At 38.1% G+C, this 22,895-nt stretch overlaps 1 protein-coding gene across 3 annotated transcripts in view; it reads left to right on the top strand.

Annotated features, from left to right (window-relative positions):
* The window catches only part of trappc9 (trafficking protein particle complex subunit 9), a 607,852-nt gene that overhangs the window by 126,964 nt on the left and 457,993 nt on the right, over positions 1 to 22,895 (top strand). For all 3 annotated transcript variants that reach the window (XM_060823567.1, XM_060823563.1, XM_060823570.1), the window contains 2 exons: positions 9,446 to 9,609; positions 12,226 to 12,378. In XM_060823567.1, coding sequence (XP_060679550.1) covers positions 9,446 to 9,609; positions 12,226 to 12,378 — 317 coding nt within the window. The remainder of the gene's footprint in view (positions 1 to 9,445; positions 9,610 to 12,225; positions 12,379 to 22,895) is intronic.

Genomic DNA, 22,895 nt, shown 5'->3' with positions numbered 1-22,895 from the left:
GAGCGAAGTACAGGTGAATTGCTGCCTCACCTGGAAAGTACATCTGGGATGTGGGATGGTGAGGAGGGAGGTAAATGGTCAGGTATTGCATCTTCTGTAATTGCAGGGGAAGATGCTGTGGGTGTATAAAGAGATGTTGGGAATGAAAGAGGAGTGAATCGAAGTGTCCTGGATGGAATGGTCCCTGCAGAATACTACTGACCAGGGAGAGGAGGAGAATAAGTGTCTGGTTGTGGCATCCCTTTGGAGGTGATAGAGGTAGTGGCTTTCAGTCCTTTGGAAGTGGAAACATTTAACCTTGTTGTGGAAGGGAAGGGGTAGAAGTGTGGAAGATATGTCAAACACTAGTTAGGGCCCTGTCAATCACTGTCATGAGCAGAGAAAAATGGTGGAAGTATCTGAAGCCCATCCCTCTGAAAGGTGGCGTTGTCAGAATGGATGCAATAGAGATGGCAAAACTGAAAATGGGATGAAATCTTTACAGGAAACTGTGTGAGGGCTTAAAGTCGAGGTAGCTGTGGGAGTCAGTGGCTTTATAGTGTAAACTGTGGCCAGCCTTTCCACCGATATGGAAACACATGTTGGGGAAGTGAGGAGTAAAATATTCAGCATCTTCAGCCCTTTTGTTTTAATTTTATTTGGGACTTAATTCATTGAAAAATTTTATTATCTGTGTGAATAAAATCTGTGACAACATTGTATTAAAAATACAGGATTTTTATAAACTGTGCAATATGCAAGACTCACGTTCGAAATCCTGTTAAAATTTATTGAAAATGTAACATCATAGACATTCTGTCCTAACCTTACAAAAAAGGTCTTGTCACATTTTTGGTCAACTTGTCAATTTATAATATCCAGAGTCCACATGAATAATGGAAACTAACCTGTGAAAAAATGACTTTATAATTGTGCCTTGTCACAAATGCTGACACTGTTGCTGCTTAACTTTGAGTTTGCCAGGTCCTCAGTTTGACATGCACAGTAACTCCCACACACTAAGCACACGTTTTGGCTCCTGACATTCTGTTCGAGTTTTGCTATTTAATTGCATGAAATATCATTTGCATACCATCTTTCTGTTGTATCTGTTGTAAAAGCAAATCTTTCTGTTGTCACTATTTTGAATCATTGTTTGTCTCTTCATTATTATGCCCACATTTCAAATGGGCATCTATGTAACATCAAAACCATTAGAATTAAATAAATATTCCAGTGTGTTACGGAAAATAGTTACAAATTTTTCATTTACAAATTTCAATACACAATGCTTTCTTGAATTCTAAGTAAATTCTAAAATGTTACATCTTGTGGTAACACTAAATTTATGCATAACTTCTCAGTACCAATTACTTAAACTGATGGACATGGTTGCACTGCTGCACCTGGTGTCACAACTGGAACTGCCGAGCTCCCAGCCTATTGAATTAACTGTCAACCTTCTGAAGGTGGACTTGCAAAGTTTTTCCACAAAGCAAGTCCCTGCATTAAATTGATCCACCTGTTAGAGGGCAATCATCAGATGTGTGGGAGATGGCACCTCTCTTCCACCACTATTCCACTCCCTCCACCACCCCCCTCCCCTTCCCACCCCAAATCAGGGACAGCAGTGCCATGTAAAATCCCGCCCAATGTGAATTTGTAACAGAGAAACTGAGTGCATTGATGGAGCCTTAGTTTTCGTTACCTGTGAACTTGTTTAAAAAAAATTGAAGACAGCGGAAGCATGCCAAAGTGAATAAAATGGCAGACTAATATCAATGCTTGCTGTTTTTTGAAAAAAAACTGTAGTGTAGTTAACCAGCTAGTTTCAGATTTGAAAAGGTGAATGCTAATTATTCAAAATCTGAGACAATTGTGATATTGTGGAACAAATTACAAAGGACGAATGCACAAAAATGGATGAACAAATTCACTCTGATTTTTTTGAATAGTAATTTGAAAATAAGAAAAATACTTTTTAAGTTGAGGTTCTCTTGCTATATTTGTGTCAGAGAACAACTTGGTGGGAGAGAGATTAACAGTTAAATTGAGATATGACTGTTAAGCTAGAGGGGTTGAGATTGCAATTAAAATTGAGAAATAACGGTGTAAATGGCTAGAAGGAAGAGGAGATGGTGAATCTTAAACATATTTGAAGTGAATGATTGATTGTAAGAGCAAAGGGCTCAGGGCGAAAATGAGCTTTTAGAAGGTATATTTGTTCTGGAAACTACATTTGAATCTCGTTATATTTGCAAAATGTTTTGTCAAAATGATGGTAGATGAGGAAGAATTGACATAGTGATCCTGTCACTGGTCAAGTAATCCAAATCCTCAGGCTGACATTCTGAATTTGTGTTCAAATCATGTCATGACAGTTGGTGTCATCTGACTTAAATAAAAATCTGGAATTCAAAAGCTTGTCAAATGGCAAGTAACTTTTGTCATAAAAACCCATCTGGTTCACTTTTTTTTTAAAAGGGAAGATCATCTGTCATCCTCACTTCGCCTGGCCTACATTCAATTCCAGAGCCACAGCAATATAGTTGACTCTAATTGCCCTTTAAGCTGACCCAGTTACAGTCATATAGTACAGAAGAGGCCATTTGGCTCATTGAGTCTGTGCCAACGTATTGAAGTTAATCTTACTTTCCAGCACTTCAGCCCTAGCTTTGAATGTTATGACATTTCAAGTGCTCAACCACAAAACTGTAAAGGTTAAGCTTTTTTCCCTCCTACAGAGTGCATTTCTGATTCGCACTGCTATTTGGGTTCAAAACATTTCCTCAAATCCAGTCTAAACCTCCAGGCTTTCAATTCATAATTAAGTATTTTGTTATTGAACCCAACCGTGACACAGTCGGGAAAAAAAGGAAGGGAACACCTGGCATCGACCTGGCTATCATGAATGACGATGACTAGCACAATCATGTTAACAGTGTAGAAACATTCCTAAGCAACGTCTGGGAGCTTGTGCCAAAATTAGGAGAGCTGTCTCTCAGAAATGCAAGAAACAACTGGACCTAGCCATACTCGTAGGACTTTGTCTTAAAGTATGATTCTATCAGCAGGTTAGATCCACTCGAGGTGATGGCACCTGGTATATATTTAGGAAGGGATTGCTTTGGGGGTTCTTAACATTCACTTTAGACCCTGTGTAATCTCCTGGCACCAGCTCAAAATTAGACAAGACAAACTCCTGCTGTTAAATCTGTGCTCCATTTGAACAGAAGTTGGAGAATGCACAGAGAGCACGATGTACTGAATGTTGGAGTTCCATGTCATTGACTTAGCTGAGTCCTCAATGGACGCACATGTTTTGTGACAAGGGTTTGTGATAAGGGAACTAATGAGAGAGAAGATGACCTACTTGACTTTGTCCTCACCAGTCTACTTGTTACAGATGCATCCATTCATGACAGTGGGAGTGATCACTGATTGTCTTTTTGAAAATGGCATTCAGTCTTCACCTTGAGACGCTAACCTTCATGTTGTGTGGTAATACTGCCATGTTAAATAAGACAGACCTCAAATGGGTTTAACAACTGAAACTACAGTCATGGGTTACTGTGGGCTATCAACACCAGCAGAATTGTACTCAACCACAATCTGTAACCTCTTCTCCTGGCATATCCTGCACCCTAAGATTGTGTCAAGTCAGAGCTTCAATCATGCTTCCATAATTTGTGCAGGAGGCAATGCTGGTAGAAGTGCTAGGCATATCTAAAAGTGAGATATCAATCTTGTGAAGCTATCTCACAGGACTACACCAAACATTAGTGAGACTGCAACTGTAGTGCCCTATACGGTACTGGTCACCATGCAAACAGAAAGATGTTAATGCTTTGGAAAAGTTCAGCAAAGATTTACTGCACTGGTAACTGGAATGGACAGGTTGCTTTATGAGGAAAGGCTTGACAGACTAGGCCTCCATACTCTGGAGCTGAAGAGTGAGAGGTGACTTAATTGAAACATGGAAGATCCTGAGGGGAGTTAACTGGTGGATGTGGAAGGGATATTTCCTGTTGTGGGGAATATCCAGAACTAGGGGTCATAGTTTAAAGGGAGGAGGGGTCACCATTAAAAACGGATGAAAAAACATTTTTCCTGAGGGTTGAGTGACTTTGTAATTCCCTTCATCAAAAGGCAGTGGATGCAGACTGATTAAAGATTATTAAGGCCCAATTCGATTCTTGATTAGCAAGAGCAGGGAAGATTATTGGGGACATGGAGGAATATAGAATTGAGGTTAAAATCAGGTTAGGTTTGATCTAATTGAATGGCAAAACAGAATTGAAAGGCCAACTGCCCTACACTTGTTCCTTGTCTATATGTTTGTATATACTTACTTGCCAAAAAGCATGTGAAATAAACAGTTAAGTGATTCCACAAACAACAGTTGACATCTATCCTGTGTGGTCCTGTTGCATCTAGCCATGGATGGTGATAGCCAATTAAACAAAAAACAACTGGTTGAGGGTTCCTAAATATTTTCATTCTCAATGATGGGAGAGTGCAGCATGTCAGTGCAAAAGGTGAGGCTGAATCATTTGCGTCCACCTCCAGAAGTCATTTTGGTCTTGTATTGAGATTGCCATCTCATGACCGTTTTCAGCAAGTATCATTCCACATGATATCAAGAAATGTCTGAAGATACTGGGTACTGTGAAGGTCTTGGGCCTTGATATAATTCCAGTAATAGGACTGAAGATATGTTCTAGAACTAGCCATACCCCTAATAATGCTGTTTTAGTACAGGTATAATGCTGTTATCCACCTGATAACAACTGTAGAATATTGCCCAGGTATGTCCTATGCACAAAATGTAGGTCAAATCCAACCAGATAGTTAGTGCCACATCAGTCTACCCTTGATCCTGAGTAAAATGAAGTAAAGTTATATCAAAAGTGCTGTCAAACAGCTCTTGCTGAGCAATAACATGCTCACTTGTGCTCAGTTGGATTCTACTAGGGCCACTCAGCTGGCATCCTCATTACAGCCTTGGTTGGAATATGGACAAAAGAGCTGAATTCCAGAGGTGAAAGAGTGTGACATTATGGGTTCTCTAGACTGTGTGGCATCAGCGAGCTGTCGCCAGACTGAAATAAGTGGCAAATGGGGGAAACTCTCTGCAAGTTGAAGTCATACCTAGAACAAAGGAAGGTGGGTGTGATTGTTGGTGGTTAATCACCACCTCATCCAGGCATCACTGCAAGAGTTTATCAGAGCACTGTCTTAAGTCAAATTATCGTCAATAATTCCCTTCGTTTCATTGTAGGTCAGACTTGGGCTGCGAAATCACAAGTATTTGGAAGGTACAATGTGGAAGAGAGTAAATGTTGAAGGGTGTAGTTAGGATGCTTAACAATTGAGCTATGTTGTCCTGGATAGTGTCCAAGCTTTGAGTTTTGCGGCTTCACCCGTCCTGTCAAGTGGAGAATTCCCCATCATATTCATGACTTGTGCCTTGTGAACAGACCTTGAGAAAGAGGTGAATTACTTTCCGAGCCTCTAACCTGTTCTTGCAACCACAGTATTTGTGGCTGGTTCAGTTCCAGGTCATACTTCCCCCACCACTGAAGTCAAACTCACTGCTAATGAAGTCTATAATAGGTGGGCTTATCTTTACAGCCTTCTTTGAATAAGGCTATAAAATTTGCAACTTTCCAATCTCCCAGTACCTCCCTCAACACTACAGTAATTTGAGAGATTGCGGCCAGTCCTTGTAATTTCCATGTTCTCTTCCTTCAGAATTCTTGAATGTACCTCATCTGGTCCTGGTTCACTTTCAACTCAAGTGCCAACAGTATACCCAACACTACTTCTCTCTCAAATTTGAAACCTTCTCGTGATCATTTTCCATCTTCTATCATCATAGTCTGGATAGCATCTCTCTTTGGTAAAGAAAGATGCAAAGTACTTATTTAACACCTCAGCCAAACCCCTGCATTGAGGTGTAAATCTCCCTTATATTCCTGAGTCAGCTGTACTCCTCCTTTACTATTTATATTGCCATAGAATATGGGATAGCTTTATGTTGGCATTCGTCTTTTCTCCTAATTTCCCTTTCCTTCTCTAATTTGGTTTGTCATTCTCCCCCCTTTTGAATCTTCAATATTCCTCTTGGTCATCAATTTTAGCACATTTTTTTTTCTTATTCTTAATTTCTACTCCCTTTCTCGTTCATGGAGCTTTGTATTTATTTCTCTCTCCCTTTCCTAGTTTAGGAAATATGACTTGATTGGAACCAAACCATCTCCTGTTTGAAAGTAGCCATTATTCAGTTACAGTTGTTTATGCTAACCTTTAATTCCAGTTAATCCTTCCCAGCTGTTCTTGCCTCATTCAAGTCTGCTCTCCACCAACTGATTTTTCTACTCTGAATTGTTGCAAGTGATTCTCCACCATCATCCTGAACCTTGAGATATGGTAATCGTTGTCTCCTAAATATTCCCCAACTGATGCTTGATCCAGTGCCCTATTCTCCTTCAAGAACCAGGCCTAAAATCTATCCTTTGTTGTTAGACTGGAAACATACTACTGCAGGAAGCTCTGATGCAAGCAATCCAGAAACAGTTGCAGCCCCCCCACCCCTTTCCCTGTGCATTGAAGTTTGAGTAATTGACGTCTTCCATTATAACTACACTATGATGTTGGTATCTCTCAATAATTTCCCTCCGATTCGTTCTACATCCTTTCTACGAGTCAGTCTATAAATTACACTTGGCAATGTAATTGTCCTTTTTGTTCTTTAACTCAACAAAATTGACGCTGTGCTTGGACAATCTGAGACATTCTTTAAAAACTGCTATCCCTTCTGCTTAGTTAATTTTCTGCCTTTTCTGAATACCTTGTACGCATGAGTATTTAACACCCAGTCTTGTCCTTCCTTGAGTTAAGTCTCTGTGTTATCACAACATCAGAACTCCATAAGGCAATCTGCACTGTGATTCCCTAATCTTTTTTCTTGTGTTGATGTCTGTTTTGTTCCACAAATCTGGATGACACAAGTTTTCTGTACAACAGCAGTAGCTTTATTATCGGACAGCCGGTGAGAGATTCAAAACTTCTTCAAAGTAGCCATGTGTTTACTTGTAGTGACACGTCTTCACGAATCTCTGCTCTACACACAAACAGCATATTTTACAGGAATTAAACAAAAGGGTTATCAGTCACATGCACGATTGTCATCACATACTTTAAAGTAGGTAATTATGAATTTACAAAGCCCAATAAATGTGACTGTCTTGTCATAATGTGTTAATGGATTATAGAAACTGATTATTGTATTCTTCATGATTGTGTTGATAGGAAGAGATTAAGGCAGAAGGGTTTTGTCTGCTGTAAATGGGGGATTCACATACCTATGCTAATATGGAGGGGAAGCAAAACCATTGGAGCGGGAGGCAGTTTAACAGGCTTGTGGCCAAGGCTATCGGATTTGTCTGGAAAGGGCAAATACCTCTCTCTCGGGCTACAGGGGGAATTGACGTGTGGCTCCATGAGGCTCTACTTCTGAGATACAGTCAGTCTCCTCCCTACTGAGATATTCTGTCTGTATTGTAAGAGTACAGGCTTTCAGTTGATACTGCAGTAAGTCCTTTGGCAGTGGAATGTGTAATCCTGAACGTTAAACGTGCACTAACCCTGATTTAGACTTTTTCTTTCTTATGCTGACTTCACTAACTAGCTCACTAGTACCTGTTACATTTCTAAGTATTTTTTGAAACCCGGTCTTTTCTATGATTCTTGCTTGGTTCCCATAGACACTCCTTTTCCATTCTCATGACTTCACAAACTGAGTTATTAAACTATAACTGCTGGCTAAGTACATAAAACTTATACTTTCAGGGTTTGTAATATTTTTTAAACCAAAATTATTAGATTGCAGTCACTTATAATTTTCAAAATTGTATCATTTGCCTTGAACCCGTAATTACCTGTTTTGTTATGGTTTTTAAAAAAAATGCCTGAAGAATATGGTACATCAGTTATTTATTTCTGCCTGTTGTATCAGGTGGCATTGTGGGATTCTTCTATGTTAAAGAAGGAGTAATTGTAGTCTGTAAAGGTTGCTCTTTACTCATTCAGATTTTACTGGATTAGATGTAGATGTGCAGATGTTATGTGATTTTGATTTGAATTTTTAGTGTACTGATTTGTTTTGAGGTAGCATAAACCTCAAATAAATGCACAAAGCAACAACAATTAAAAAATAATTCATTGTACAAAATTGATTGTGAATTAACATTGAAAAAGTATTTTTGCTCTGTCAGCATGCATTCTGCTGAAAACCACTGCACCAATCCTATTCCCAGATGTAAAGCATTTCCTATAATTTGAACAATTTCTGTATATTAAGTTTTTTTCAAAGCGACATTATCCAAACCTCTCATATATTCTACTTCTAGCTAAGGACAAATTCCATGCAGAAATATGCCCCTCTTTCCCTCAAGTAATGCTACTTGTTGTAATCAAAGAGCTTAAAACTGAAAATGCAATATTTTCCAATTATATGCTCTGTTATCATTCAAATACAAACCGGACTCGCCAACCCAAAACTGGCAGTTTAATGAACTGTTATGCCTGCAGATGGAGCTGTTACCTAAAATAAAAGCTTTTATCTAAAATGCAGTCAGTCAATTGATTGGGGCTGTTAGTTGTTGTTAATGGTTAAATGGATCAAATGGAGTGGCAAGGGCAATTGTAATGTGAACTAGAATGATTTGATTTTTTTTCTAACCTAACTGAAAGAGATAATATTTTGGGGCAATATATTTTATTAGCAGTTAGTTCAGGTAGTTTAGCGGTGCTCCGAAAGCTAGTGCTTCCAATTAAACCTGTTGGTTTATAATCTGGTGTTGTGTGATTTTTAACTTTGTATACCCCGGTCCAACACCGGCATCTCCAAAGCTTGGTACAATTTGACAGGATTTATACAATAAGATATGGTGCTCAACAAATTGACTGGTAATTGGTTAAGAGATTATGCTAAGTTTTGTTAGGGGGCATGACTTTACAAATTAAATTATTAAATTCTACCTACTGGCTAAGTGCAACAAACTTAACTGTGATATGTCACTTATGTTTAGGATTTGTAATATTTGTTAACCAAAATTAATTGATTATGGTCTCGTAATTCTCAAGATATTGCCATTTACCTTTTTTAACCTGTAATTATCTATTTTGTTATGGTTAAAAGGTAATACCTGAAGAATATGGTGCATCAGGTGACATGTGGGATTCTTTGTTCAAGGAGGAGTAACTATAGTCTCTAATGTTGCTTATTCAGATTTTACTGTAATAGGTATATGTGCAGATGTTATGTGGTTTTGATTTTAATTTTTAGTGGGCTGATGTACTTGAAGGTAGCTCAAACCTCATGCTAAGCAGTAACAATGAAAACATAACGTCATTGTGCAAAATTGTATGTAAATTAACTGATAAAATATTTTTACTCTAGGTCTGCGCACATTCTGTTGCCGTCGTCAGGTGATGAGGTATCCAATAGTGTATCTATTCACCTTTTTAATGGGGAATTGCAACAGCTGACCATCAAACTGGAGAATATTGGTTCAGAGCTTCTAGAAACATTAGAGATCTCTGCTAAAACCATAAATAATAAAGGTTAGTATTCTATGTTGAGAGTGGAAATGTATGTCTCTTTATGGTAGGAGTTTCTTTAATCTTAAAAACAATAACTTAGTCAGCAATTTATTTGTTGACTTATGTTCTTCGAGTTTTTCCCTTTTTTCCCCCATCGTAGAACATGACATGTTAGAGTTTTGTGTGTAATTAAGTGCTGTTAATTTGTACATGTTAAGTGCATAGCTGTACTTAACACCATCTGTCGGTTTCAATTTTGTATAGTATTGAGGAAGGAGTTAGTGCATTTAGGGTCTTTTTCTGTTCTGGATGAACTGAATGGAAGAGGAAGAATTCATAGGCCCTCATGGGCAATGCGTGCAGGTGGCACCTAATGAATTGTTCGTTCATTGAACTATTCTTCAAACTGGATTCTGATAAAGGGTCACTGGACTTGAAGCTTTACCTCTATTTTCTCTCCAAGATGCTGTCTGAAATCCTGAGTTTCAAAAGCGATTTTTGTTTTATTTGTTTTAGATCTCCAGCTTTCGCAGTTCTTTGTTTATTTCAGGATATGGTTTAAAGCGCTTTTCAAAAGAAGCAAATGTGTGGCAAGAGAAAGCCTTTTCATAAGGCAAAGGTTGTCCGGGGATGGAATGCATAGCCTGGTAGAAACCGGTTCATTTGAGAAAATATTGGATAATTATTTAAGTAGGAATGGTAAGCATAGTTAAGGGGAAAAAGCAGACAATTGGCATTACCTCAAAATGCTCTGAGCTGGTGTAGACACGAGCTAAATGGCCTCTTCTGCACAGTAATGATTCTGTGACACTGTTATAACCAAGAGCAGCAGAATGCACTGTCACTGGTTTCTCCAGTATGTGGTCATAACATAAAAATGAGCATACTTTCTGGTTACAATGAAGGTCCTATGCATTAATCAAAAATAATGATACCATATATCTAAATCTATATTAATTAAAGTTTTTAAACAAAATTATGCAGTAGACACAGCTTGGTCAGAAAGTACAATCTTGCAATATTTCTTCAATCACTATTTCAAAACAACAAATAGGTTTAATGCTGAATTGGTGTACAAAGTTTCTTGGCAGAACTGGGAAAGAAAAAATGAAAGAACTGCAAATGCTGGAAATGAGAAACAAAAACAGCAATTGGTGGAAAAGCTCAGCAAGTCTGGCAGCATCTGTGGAGAGAAAGTGGAGTTAACATAACATTAGTCATAAAAATCTGGCTCACTATCAACAGTGGTCAGCATTTTAGTTTTTGTTAAATTCCAGTTTTTACAAAGGAGTTTAAATATTACATCTACCATCATGGGATACAAACCCATGTTAATCTGGGGTTTCATATTGCTAACCCAATAACATTTACTAGTATACCACCAGCATCCCTGATCGAGGTTGAAGAATTTTGTTGGGGCATGTTGGAGGAAGTGGTAGATTTTTGTTGGGGTCTGTGAGGCAGAAGGGAGAACACTGTCTGCGTCTGTGGGGGTGAAGGGGGGAATACTGTGTATCTGGAGGTGGGTGTGGGTGTGTGTGGGTTTGGGGAGGGAGGGAAAGGAAGGGAAGAGTGGGGAATGCTGTTGGGATCTACGGGAGTGAAGGGAAGAAAGGAAAGGCTGTACACTGAATGAGGGGTGGGAAGCTGAACACTATCAGGTACAGGGGCATGTTTTATGCTAAACAAAAAATGTAGGCCAAAAAATCAATTGGAGATACTATGTTTGAAAACATTTTCACTGTGAAACAGTTGTAAATAGCACAATTAACATCAGCTTTGGCACATTTTAAACTTAAAATGTTGCGGTTAAAGTGACATAGCATGTCTTGCTTTGACTGTGACTGTTGGGAAATTTGCTCTCTGAACCATACTTAAGAAAAACTATTGTTTCCAAACTCTACATATATCATACATAGATGGAATTGTAATGTGCTTTTTGGGAAATTAGTTAATATGTTGTTTACCCATTTAAAAACAATGCTTTGAGCTTGGATGTAAAGTATTTTGAAATTAATTAGATGCTATACTGATACAAATTGGTGCAACTTCTGTACCTTAATTTATGGAAATAAAAATTAATTAATTTGGATACATCAGATAGTTTGCATTAAAACAAATTGGAGATGGTGCGATATTTTCTCCAACTGTGTAATTTGTTGACTGTGTAATGAAGATGTCTACCTTGTATGTTGTCAACTGAAAAAGGGTATAATAATTCATTTTACTCTGGTTTCCTAATGCTCAATGTGGTCCAGAACTAAGCAGTCATTACTGAATCTCATTTCTAGTACCTTGTATATAATTGTATCATATTGTGTTCATGGAGTAAATTAAAAAAAAAAGTGAAATGATTTATTTGTTACATCATTTAGTTCAATTGTTAAGAATTATCTATTATTAATCACAATTTTGGATTGTTATCTGGGATTGTAATATCTGAATTTTTAGTGTTCTGATTTACTTTTTTGAGTTAACTCAGCTCAATTTCTGTACTGAAATCTGTTCAATGAATTCATCTCGTGATCATGCACAAATGGTGATTAATTTGACCTTAAAAATAGCTTGTCTTAGTCAATCTAACAGATTACTCGAGTATAACAGTATATCACAATCAAGTTCTATTGTCATTCACAGAAAAGTTGTATGGTGACTTTCTGAGCTGGAATTTAGAAGAATTGCTCGCACAATTTCCACTTGAATCTGGGAAGACAGCTATTTTTACAGTCAATATCCAAGTGAAATTAGACTTCTCCTGTCAAGAAAATCTGCTCCAGGACTTGAATGATGGTAGGCAATCTAGTAAATTAAAGGTGTGATGATTCAATATTGGCTGTTTTTAAGTTGGTTCAAGAAAATGGCTGAAAATTTATCTATGCTTGTAAGAAGAAAGGGTCTGCACTGCTTTTGTGGGGATTTGAAAGATAATTCTCATTTCAATTTCTGGTCCAGAAAAACTCCCTGAAATTTATTTTAGTATAGCTGTGCTCAGTGGAGGAACAGAGGAACTGGTAATGTACAGAGTATGTTTGAGGAATGTTGATTTAGTGATCTTAATTTGGTTTGGCCATCTTTAAAGTTATAATCACCTGCAGTTATAACCAAGCTTTGGTTAAATGCCACACTATTTAGGCATTTAAACTAGTTGCAATTTGAAACTTTGGTACTACTTAGCAGTTGAAATTATTGTCATATCAAATATCATTGATATGCATAGTTTTCTAATGTTAGCGAGGCCCTTTTCCCCTCCTCACATTAAGTGTAAAGATGACTATCCTGTTGTGGAATCCTGCAACATTGATGCATGAAGACTTTTTATCATTACAGATGATATGCGTGCTACCAATGTTGTATCGTTGTCCTTTGTGACTTGAGAACTTTTTGCATTTGTACTTGTTATTTTTCTTCTGTCATTGCATAATTTCTGTTCTTTATGATTAAGACAGTAAAGTTGATTTTCTCTTTTCTCTTATGCCTAACGCCTTTTCATTCCCTACAACAACAAAATTCATTTCAATATATGTGTTGGTTGGAAATCATTTGTTGAAAATAACTTGTGGCATGTTTTACAAATGTGGATGAGACAAGAATAATGTACTTTTTAAGAATTCTAAGAGTCTATTTGGACTTGATTCCAATCTTCTTTCTCTATCAATGTTTATCAAAAGTATCCTTTAACCTAGTATCCTGAATGTTGCTTTAGTTACTTCAGTTTTGGCCATCACTCCTCTAAATAAATATTCAAAAATTGAGAAACTGGTTACTTATCCCATTGTGTTGATGTTTTACACTTGAGAAATTTGGCCGTTGTGATGAGACTTAACACAACAATTGCTAAAAGGATTGAGATAGGAAGCAATTTGTTCAGTATTATTTCTCAAAATGGCTGTGCCAGTGATCAGTCTTTGATGTATTCTTTCTGAGAAATGATGCAGAACTTGGCTCAGCATGCTTTGTTTCAAAAGGGATTCTTTTGAGGTTAATTTGCGAACCTTTCATTTCTTTATCTGACATTGAAGATGGAGAAACACACTGGCCAGACAGCAAGGTGAAATGAAGAGGATTGAATAAATTGATGGATGCAAGGGATGAGTTGGAACTTAAAATAAACAGCAACAACCTCTCTTGGGCTCAGCACTTGAATTTTTTTTATGTTGGTGTGAAGTAAATCAGGGTAGCAGGAATTAATGAAATAACTAAATTTACTACATATTTCTGAATGACCTACAGTAATTGCATCACAATTGATAACATTCATGAGTATATCATTGTGCTTAATCTTTGAATTCAGGAAAAGTGGAAGAAGTCCCTCCATTCGTGCAAGTTAATGATTTTGAAACAAATCATGTGCTTGGTTTGCTACTCTGCAATTATTTGTGGCTATCCATTGATCCAAAACAAGCTTCACCCATACACATGCACAATTTTATCCTAAAATACAAAGCAAATATTCATTATGACTGATTTGTTTTGTTTTGTTTTAGATTGAACATTTAAAATGTACTTAATCAAGTGGTTTCTAATTTACCTATTTTTCTAATCGACCTGTTCAGGACGTTACCTCTCACCTCTGAAGCTGTTGGGACTTAGTCCGGGGCTTTTTGGCCCAGGGATAGGGACACGACCACTGGGCCAAAAGAACCCCACCCCAAAGTTGGTTTCGAATCTTCAAAAACATTTATCTGTTTTTCTAATTGAGCTATTCAGAGATGTTATAACCCACCCTTGGGTTTGAACCTGTGCCTCACGGTCCAAGGGTAGGGACATTACTACAGTGCCACAAGAGCCCTCTGGTGGTTTATTTACAGAGCTCAACTGACAAATTTAAACCTGTGTCACTTGTACCTATTTGCTGCATATTGCTTCCATTCAGGAAACATGCTGCTTCTGTCCCATTTTTATCCTTAATAGAAAAAAGTTATTTAAATGCCTAAAGGTTTTGTTGCATTAAATTTTACATAAAAGGAAAGAAATTGCAAGCTAAATTTTTTGGGTTATGACTGTGAAAATAAATTACTTCAGTACTATATTGTAATAGAATAGTCACAGAATGAGGGTGGTGGAAGCTGATTGAACTGTAACTTTCCAAACTTTCATTTTAAAAGGAAAAGCATTGTTAGACTTTGGGGAAAGAGAAAGTGAATGGTGTTGATTGAATGCCTCTTTGAAGAAAGTTGGCATAGGCATGTTAATTTAAATCATCTTTTGTAAGTTTCTATGAACCTAAACAAATTTAGTGTTTAAAGCTAGTAATGTTCTGATGATTATAGAGGGGGATAACTGACTTCATTCTAAAATCCTTTTGGAGCACTCAAGTGGTTGTCAACTCCTAGTAACTCCATATGACACAGGATCATAAAAATGTCTAAATTATTTCTATGACAATAGGAAAGCAGAATTTGAGAATGTGATGAAATTTTAGTCCATGATATGAACACCCACGCTTCTAAATTTTCTGAATTGTTCAAATTTTAGTCTCAAATTGGAGAGGTTTTGCCATTCAAATTTGAATACATATTAGTTCAGTCGAGTTGGGACTAATTGGACTTGCATATAAATGTCAGTGGCTTTAACTCACTTTACGAACTATGGTATAAAATAAGCTATTTTTGAATACAGTTAGCTGGAGACAGAATGTTGATTTTGTGCTAGCTCCATGCTTATAATGTAAACTTTCCTCAGGGATCTATTTGTTGTTTTTCATGCACACAAGCATTTTTGTTATACACTGCTGTCAAACAAGACTCCAGTTTTCAAACTATTTTTGCCCCGTTATTATCCAAAGAAGAATTTATTTGGTGTCCTGATGAGATAACTGCTATAAGCTAATCAATATTGCAAACCAACTACTTTCAGAAACAATTGTTATACTTCACTAATCATTAACCATTTCCTTATGTATAATATTTGTAGAGCTATGGTATTTGTTAATTTGTGGGATAATCTAATTGGCTGTGATGTACACGGAATTGAGATAAAATTGCAATTCAGAAGTGTGAAAGTCGAGTATTTGTTTCTATTTTCATGAATGTCTTAAAGTTTGAAGGTATTTAATACAATTTTTAAAAAATATTTATCACCTTTATTTCATTTACTGTTTTATTATTGTGTTTTGGATATCAGGTTGTTTGTAGTGGGCATTGATAGATGTTGATGATTGAATAAAATGGCAGATTATTGACCTTAAAGATTGAGACTTTTTGACCTGAAGGATGCTTGAGAGTAATTGATTATGCAATTCAGTTGAAGAAATTTCTTAACATGAAATGCAGAGATAACAAAAAATGTTTTCTACATTGAAAGCTGAGTTTGAAGTAATGGAACAAAGCAAAATATCCCAGATAAGCAAAATCTGAAATAAGAACCAAAAACTTGGGAATATTCAACAGGTTAGGCAAAGTGTGGAGTCAGAAAACATTAACGTTTCAGATCAATTAATGTCAGTAAAGTAATTGGTTTCAAACATATGTAGGGCAGGGGTGAGCTAAGAGCAAAAGGAAATAGGCTGGTAGTCTTGAAGACCAGGGAGAATAAATGCTGATTTTTAGAATTTAATGAAAACGCGGCCTGTGGAAAGTGGAAATACACAATTTCTGATCAATGTAAATTTGTATCCAAAAAAAAGTATTTAGAAACTTGAAGTAATTCATTTTGTTTGCATTATGTGGGAACAGAGTTTTCTCCTTTCACTCCATGTTTTAGTTCAAACTATACAGAAAAGATCACATCATGTTCACTTGGAAAGGCAGATTTTGTGTCAGCTGAAAGGCAGCAATTCCCTCAATAATAGATAATATGGAAGTGGCAGAAGTGACCTAATGTTTCACTAATGGCTTAACTGAAATTCCAAGAGACTGTTGTGCCTTCAAATTGTGTCTTATTCACAAGGCTTTTGGCATTCAACTATGTATCACTATCCACTGTAGAACGGTCACCTATTTGGCTTTGCTTGCTTTCTTTTCTCTTAGTTGTTTCCTAATTTCCTGACTTCCATTTTCAGCTTTGTTTATGTCCCTACTTATCTCACTCTTCTAAACTCCGGTGGAAACGCGCCAAGCATATCCAACTTTGTCTGTTAAGACAACCTCTTCATTCCAGGCATCAAACTAATAAACCTCATCAGAACTACCTGCTAATACATTTAGTTAATTGCTAAATTTTAAGAGAAAATTGTATTCCCAGTAACTATTAACAAGATCACATGACAAACTTTATAGCTTTAAGACCTTAATTCTAACAAAACATACTAAACGCAACATTGAATAAAAGCTAACTAGAGGGCAAATAAGAGACAACTGTGGGAAAGCTATTTCTCAACCTTTCAGCAGAAATGAAAAAATCCTGTACCACAGCTATACGTCACTGTCCAATATCTACAAAATTTAATTTTTTTTATTAGGGAGCCAGTTGAATATTACTTCCATCTTTCAAATGGTTTAGATTAGCTTAGATTCCCTACAGTATGGAAACAGGCCCTTTGACCTAACAAGTCCACACCGACCCTCCAAAGAGTAACATACCCGGACCCATTTCCCTCTGACTAATGCATCTAACACAATGGGCAATTTAGCATGGCCAATTCACCTGAGCTGCATACGTTTGGACTGTGGGAATAAACTGGAGCACTCGGAGGAAACTCATGCAGACACTGGGAGAATGTGCAAACTCCATACAGACAGTTGCCCAAAGCTGGAATTGAACCTGTGCTGCCCCTTTACTGTCCTCCATTTTAGAAAGTGGTAAAATTGTCCCAAATGTGCTACCTGCAGTAAAGCTCACTTCTGATGATTCCTTCTGTGCTGGAATAAATCTCCTGGAGACTTAGGTTCCCATACCATACACTCCTTCAACAAGAAATCATGTTAAATCCATAGAAAGGCCACTCTCCTCATCATGCGAAACGCACAAGCTGCAACCTTTTTGTCTTGAGATTTTCTTCAAATCTCTCTCTGTCTATTTGAAGAATTAAACAAAAAGATAGCTGACAGCCAGCCTCAATTAGCCTTGCCTTTGTTTACTGATGTGAGAAGTTTGGACTTCTGCCCAAGTCACAATCTGGGCTCCTTTGTCACCAAATACCTAAGTCACCTTCATGCAACCAAGCAAAACTCAGAATAAAAGTTGATTTTGCCTTCTACTAAATAGGTTAAAATGGAACAGTCTTACTAACGTTTCACCTCACTGGGGTAGTGTACTGGAAATTGAACCTCACTGTTGTGGAGTCACCAGAAAAGTAAATGATTTACTGAAGTGTGCAAACTTCCCCATTTCTGTTTTTGAACTCAGTTTAACAGAAAGCACAGACCAGGTTTCCCTGTACTTCATGGCAATTACTATTTATTAGAACTAAATAGATTTTCATTACAGGTGAACAACAGTGACTTGTTGACGTATGACACCACTAGTTAAAACTCTAACCTCTTCTTAAAATTCTCCCTGCACATGTGTACAGACAGACAAAACTAAAATTAGTGTTATGGGTGGAGAGTAAAACTGGAAACTTAGTTCAATGGTTCCTCTCCATGCAGTTTGTTAAAAATAGAATAGAGAACAATACTGCTCTGGAACTGTCCCTTTGGCCCACATTGTGCTGACCATGATAACAAAGTATTTGCATCTGCCTACGCATGGTCAGTACCCCTTTATTCCCTAGAAAAAAAGGACTGGAGATCAGAGTTAAAAAGTGTGGCGCTGGAATAGCACTGCAGGTCAGGCAGCATCTGAGGAGCAGGAGAATTTATATTTCAGGTATTCTTGATGAAGGGTTTATGCCATGCGTTTTCACTTCCTCTATTCCCTGTCTGTTCATGTATCTGTATAAATGCCTTTTAACCATTGCTATCACATTCGTTTCTACAACCTCCCTAGACAGCACATTCCAGGCACATATCACTTATGGTGTAAAAACTTCATTTGCATATCTCTTTAAACCTTTTTCCCTCCCATCTTAAACCGATGTCACTAGTATGTGGCTCTATCCTGGGAAAGACACTCCAACTATCTGCTCTATCCATGCCTCTTATAATTTCATATAATTTAATCAGATTGCCTCCCATCTCTGACACTCCATAGTGAAAAACTTCCAAGCTTGTCCAACCTATTTTTATAGTAATACACTCCAATCCAGGCAAATCCAGATATAACCTCTTTTGCACCCAAAGCCTCCATATCCTTCCTGTAGTGTGGCAACCAAAACTGCACACAATACTCCAAATGTTGGCTAACTAAAGTCTTATACAGCTTAGCCAACAGATGAAGACAGTCATTTGTACACCTCCTTTACCACCTTATTCTCTTGAGTTCCCACTTTCAGAGAACTGTGAACTTGCATTCCAGGATCCCTCTGTATATCCATACACCTAATAGTCCAGCCAATTGACTGTATATTTTAATTTGACATTTGACCTCCCAAAATACATTACTTCACACCTTCACAAACTGCATCTGCCATTTCTATACCCACCTTTTCCAACTGGTCTATATCCTGCTGTATTCAGTGACAATCTTCCTCACGAGCCACATCTCCATCAATTTTTGAGTTGTCTGAAAACTTATTTATCAGTCCACTGATATCTTCATCCAAATCATTTTATCTAATATCTATATTTACACACAATTCAAGTACTGATCACTGCAGAACATCACTGGTCGTAGACCTCCAGTCAGAAAAAAACACCTCTCCACAACTACCCTCTGTCTTCAATGACTAACCAATTTTGTATCCAATTTTCCAACTCACTTTGAATCATGTGACTGAATCTTCTGGACCAGCTGACCATGAGGGAACTTTCCAAATGTTTTAATAATGTCCAGATAGACAATGCTCATCGTCATCACACACTTGAATTTGAAACAAGAACTCCCTGCATAAAGCCATGTTGGCTATTCCTAGTGTGACATTTTTCTAAAATGCAAGTAAATTCTGTCCCTCGGAATCTTCTCCAAAAAACTTCCCTACTATTGATGTAGGACTTACTGAGCTATAATTTCTAGGATTATCCCTTTTATCCTTTTTTTTAAACAAAGGAATAACATTGGCTATTATCCTGTCTTCTGGGACCCCGCCTGTGACTCAAGAGACCTTTATCAAGGCCTCAGAAATCTCCCTTGCCTCCTACAACATCTGGTAAATGCCTTGATATTCTCCTTAATCCTACTTGTTAAGAATGTTTCATGGTCCCTTTGCAGCCCTTTTAATTTCTGTTTAAGTTCTTTATTACTCGCTTTCGATTCAACAGGGCCCTTTCTGTTTTGAGTTTCCGAAACCTTAAATATACTATCTTTTCCTCTTTGCCTAAACTCTCTAGGGCAGGTCACGTGCCTGAGGTGACAGTGGAGGAGCACAACAGGAGCAGTGACCATAGTTCTATTGATTTTAAAATAGTTATGGAGAGGGGCAAAACTGTTCCACAGCTTAGTGTTTTAAATTGGGGCAAGGCAAGTTTTGATTGAATTAGACAGGAGTTTTCAGGGGTTGACTGGAGTAGTTTGTTTGCAGGCAAAGGGACCTCCGGCAAGTGGGAGGCCTTGAAAAGTGAAATAGCTAGAGTTCAAGGTCTATGTGTTCCTGTGAAGGTAAAGGGCAATATTGGCAGGAATAGGAAACCCTGGGTTACAAGATACTGAGGAAAAAAGGTGGAGACGTGGCTCAATACTGGCAGCTGAGATCAAGGGAATCCCTGGAGGTATATAGGGGATGCAGGAGTTTACTGAAGGAGGAAATCAGGAAGGTGAAAAATGGGCATGAGCGTGTCTTGGATTAGATTATTAGGGAGAATCCAAAGAGGTTCTTTAAGTACATTGAAGGAAAAAGAACTACTGGAGAGAGAATAGGTCCTCTCAAGGACCAAGTTAGACTTGTATGTGTGGAACTCCAGCAGATGGGTGAGGTCCTCCAATATTTCTTCTGTGTTTACCATGGAGAAAGACATGAAAACTTGGCAAAGTTAGTGGTGATATTTTGGGGACAGTTCATATCACAGTACAAGAGGTGTTGGACATATTAGGATATATGAAGGTGGATAAATCTCCTGGTACTGACCAGATATATCGAAGAAACCTACCAAGATGCTAGAGAAGAAATTGTGGGGACCCTGGCTGATATTTTGCATCATTGTTAGCCACAGAGAAGGTTTTGGAAGACGAGAGGGTAGTGAATGCCGTGCCCTTATACAACAAGAAACTTGAGAACTGCAGACCAGTAAGTCTAATATCTGTGGTTGGTAGGTTACTTGAGAAGACTCTGAAGGAGTTGAAAATGTGTTGCTGGTTAAAGCACAGCAGGTCAGGCAGCATCCAAGGAATAGGAAATTCGACGTTTCGGGCATAAGCCCTTCATCTTTCCTGATGAAGGGCTTATGCCCGAAACGTCGAATTTCCTATTCCTTGGATGCTGCCTGACCTGCTGTGCTTTAACCAGCAACACATTTTCAACTGTGATCTCCAGCATCTGCAGACCTCATTTTTTACCCGAAGACTCTGAGGGAGAAGATATACATACATTTGGAAAGACAGTGTTTGATTAGTAAGAGTTAGCATGACTTTATGTGTGGAAGATAATGCCCCACAAACTTGTTAGAGTTCTTTGTTGAAGTGACCAAGAAGGTTGATAAGGGCAGAGTGTTAGACGTAATTTATATGGAATTCAGTCAGGCCTTTATAAGGCTCCACATGGTAGGCTGCTCTGGAAGGTTACATTACATGGAATCAGGGGAGCTGGCAAATTGAATACACGATTGGCTTGATGGTAGGAACCAGAGGGTAATCGTGGAAGGATGCTTGTTGGACTGGAGGCCTGTGACTAGTGATGTATGTCAGGGGTCGGTGCTGCGTCCATTGCTGTTTGTTAACTATATCAATAATTTAGATGAGAATGTCCCAGGCATGATTAGTACATTTGAAGGTGACACTAAAATCATTGGTAAGGTGAGCAATGAGGAAGGTTATCAGAAATTACTGTAGGACCTTGATCAGCTGAGAAAAGGCAAATTAAGTTTAATATAAATAAGTGTGAGTTCTTGCATTTTGCAAAATAAAACCAAGGTGGGAGTTTGATGGTGAACATTAGGGCCCTAAGGAATGTAGTGGAACAGAAGGACATTGGAGTTCAGGTGCAAGGTGGGGTCAGGACAGTGAGGAAGGCTTTCGGTACACAGGCCTTTATTAGTCAGGGCATCGAGTATAGAAGTTGGGAAGTTGCATTGCAGTTGTACAGGATGTAGCTGAGGTCATACCTGGAGTATTGTGCTCAGTTTTGGTCATCTAGCTATAGAAAGGATATTAAACTGGAAAGAGTGCAGAAGGAATTTACATGGATGTTGCCAGGACTCAATGGTCTAAGTTACATGGAGAAGAATTATCTTAAATATACAGAATTATATCACTATTCTCAAAATGCTTCCCCACTGAAACCTCAATCAACTGATTGGGCTCATTCTTCCGTACAAGTTCGGATATGGCCCTAATCGGAATATCTATATTTTATTTCAAAAACTTTGCTAGATACACCTGACAAATTTAGCCCTATCCAAGACTCTGGCACTTAAGGAGTCCCAGTCAATATTAGGGAGTTAAAATCGTCTTCTACATAAACCCTGTTGTTCTTACATTTTTCCATGATCTGCATAGATATCTGTTCCCCTATTTTACATTGGCTTTTGAGAGGCTTATAGTTAAACCCATCATAGTGATTGCACCATTCTTATTCCTGTGTTCTATTCCTATGGCCTCACTAGATGAGCCCTCTCTTACTGAATCTATGACATTCTCCTTAAGTAATGTAACTTCCATACCCCATTTACATTCCTCCCTATCTCTCCTGAAACAGAAGGATGAGCTGCCAATCCTGTCATTCTCTTAAACGAGTTTCTGTAATGGCTACAACATCATAGTTCCCTGTCCTAATTCAGGCTCCAAGCTTGTCTGCCTTGCCTATTACATTCCTTACATTAAGTACACCAGTTCTGCCATTTTCGGTAAAATGATCCTGCCTGTTCTTCTGATGGAGAGCTGAAAATGTTTTGCTGCAAAAGCACAGCAGGTCAGGCAGCAGCCAAGGAGCAAGAGAATCACGGTGGCACAGTGGTTAGCACTGCTGCCTCACAGCGCCTGCAGACCCGGGTTCAATTCCCGACTCAGGCGACTGACTGTGTGGAGTTTGCACGTTCTCCCCGTGTCTGCGTGGGTTTCCTCCGGGTGCTCCGGTTTCCTCCCACAGTCCAAAGATGTGCGGCTCAGGTGAATTGGCCATGCTAAATTGCCCGTAGTGTTAGGTAAGGGGTAAATGTAGGGGTATGGGTGGGTTGCGC

This window comes from Hemiscyllium ocellatum, chromosome 4 (assembly GCF_020745735.1).
Source record: "Hemiscyllium ocellatum isolate sHemOce1 chromosome 4, sHemOce1.pat.X.cur, whole genome shotgun sequence".
Classification (NCBI taxonomy): Eukaryota; Metazoa; Chordata; class Chondrichthyes; order Orectolobiformes; family Hemiscylliidae; genus Hemiscyllium; species Hemiscyllium ocellatum.
This window is presented reverse-complemented; position numbering and strand designations above follow the sequence as displayed.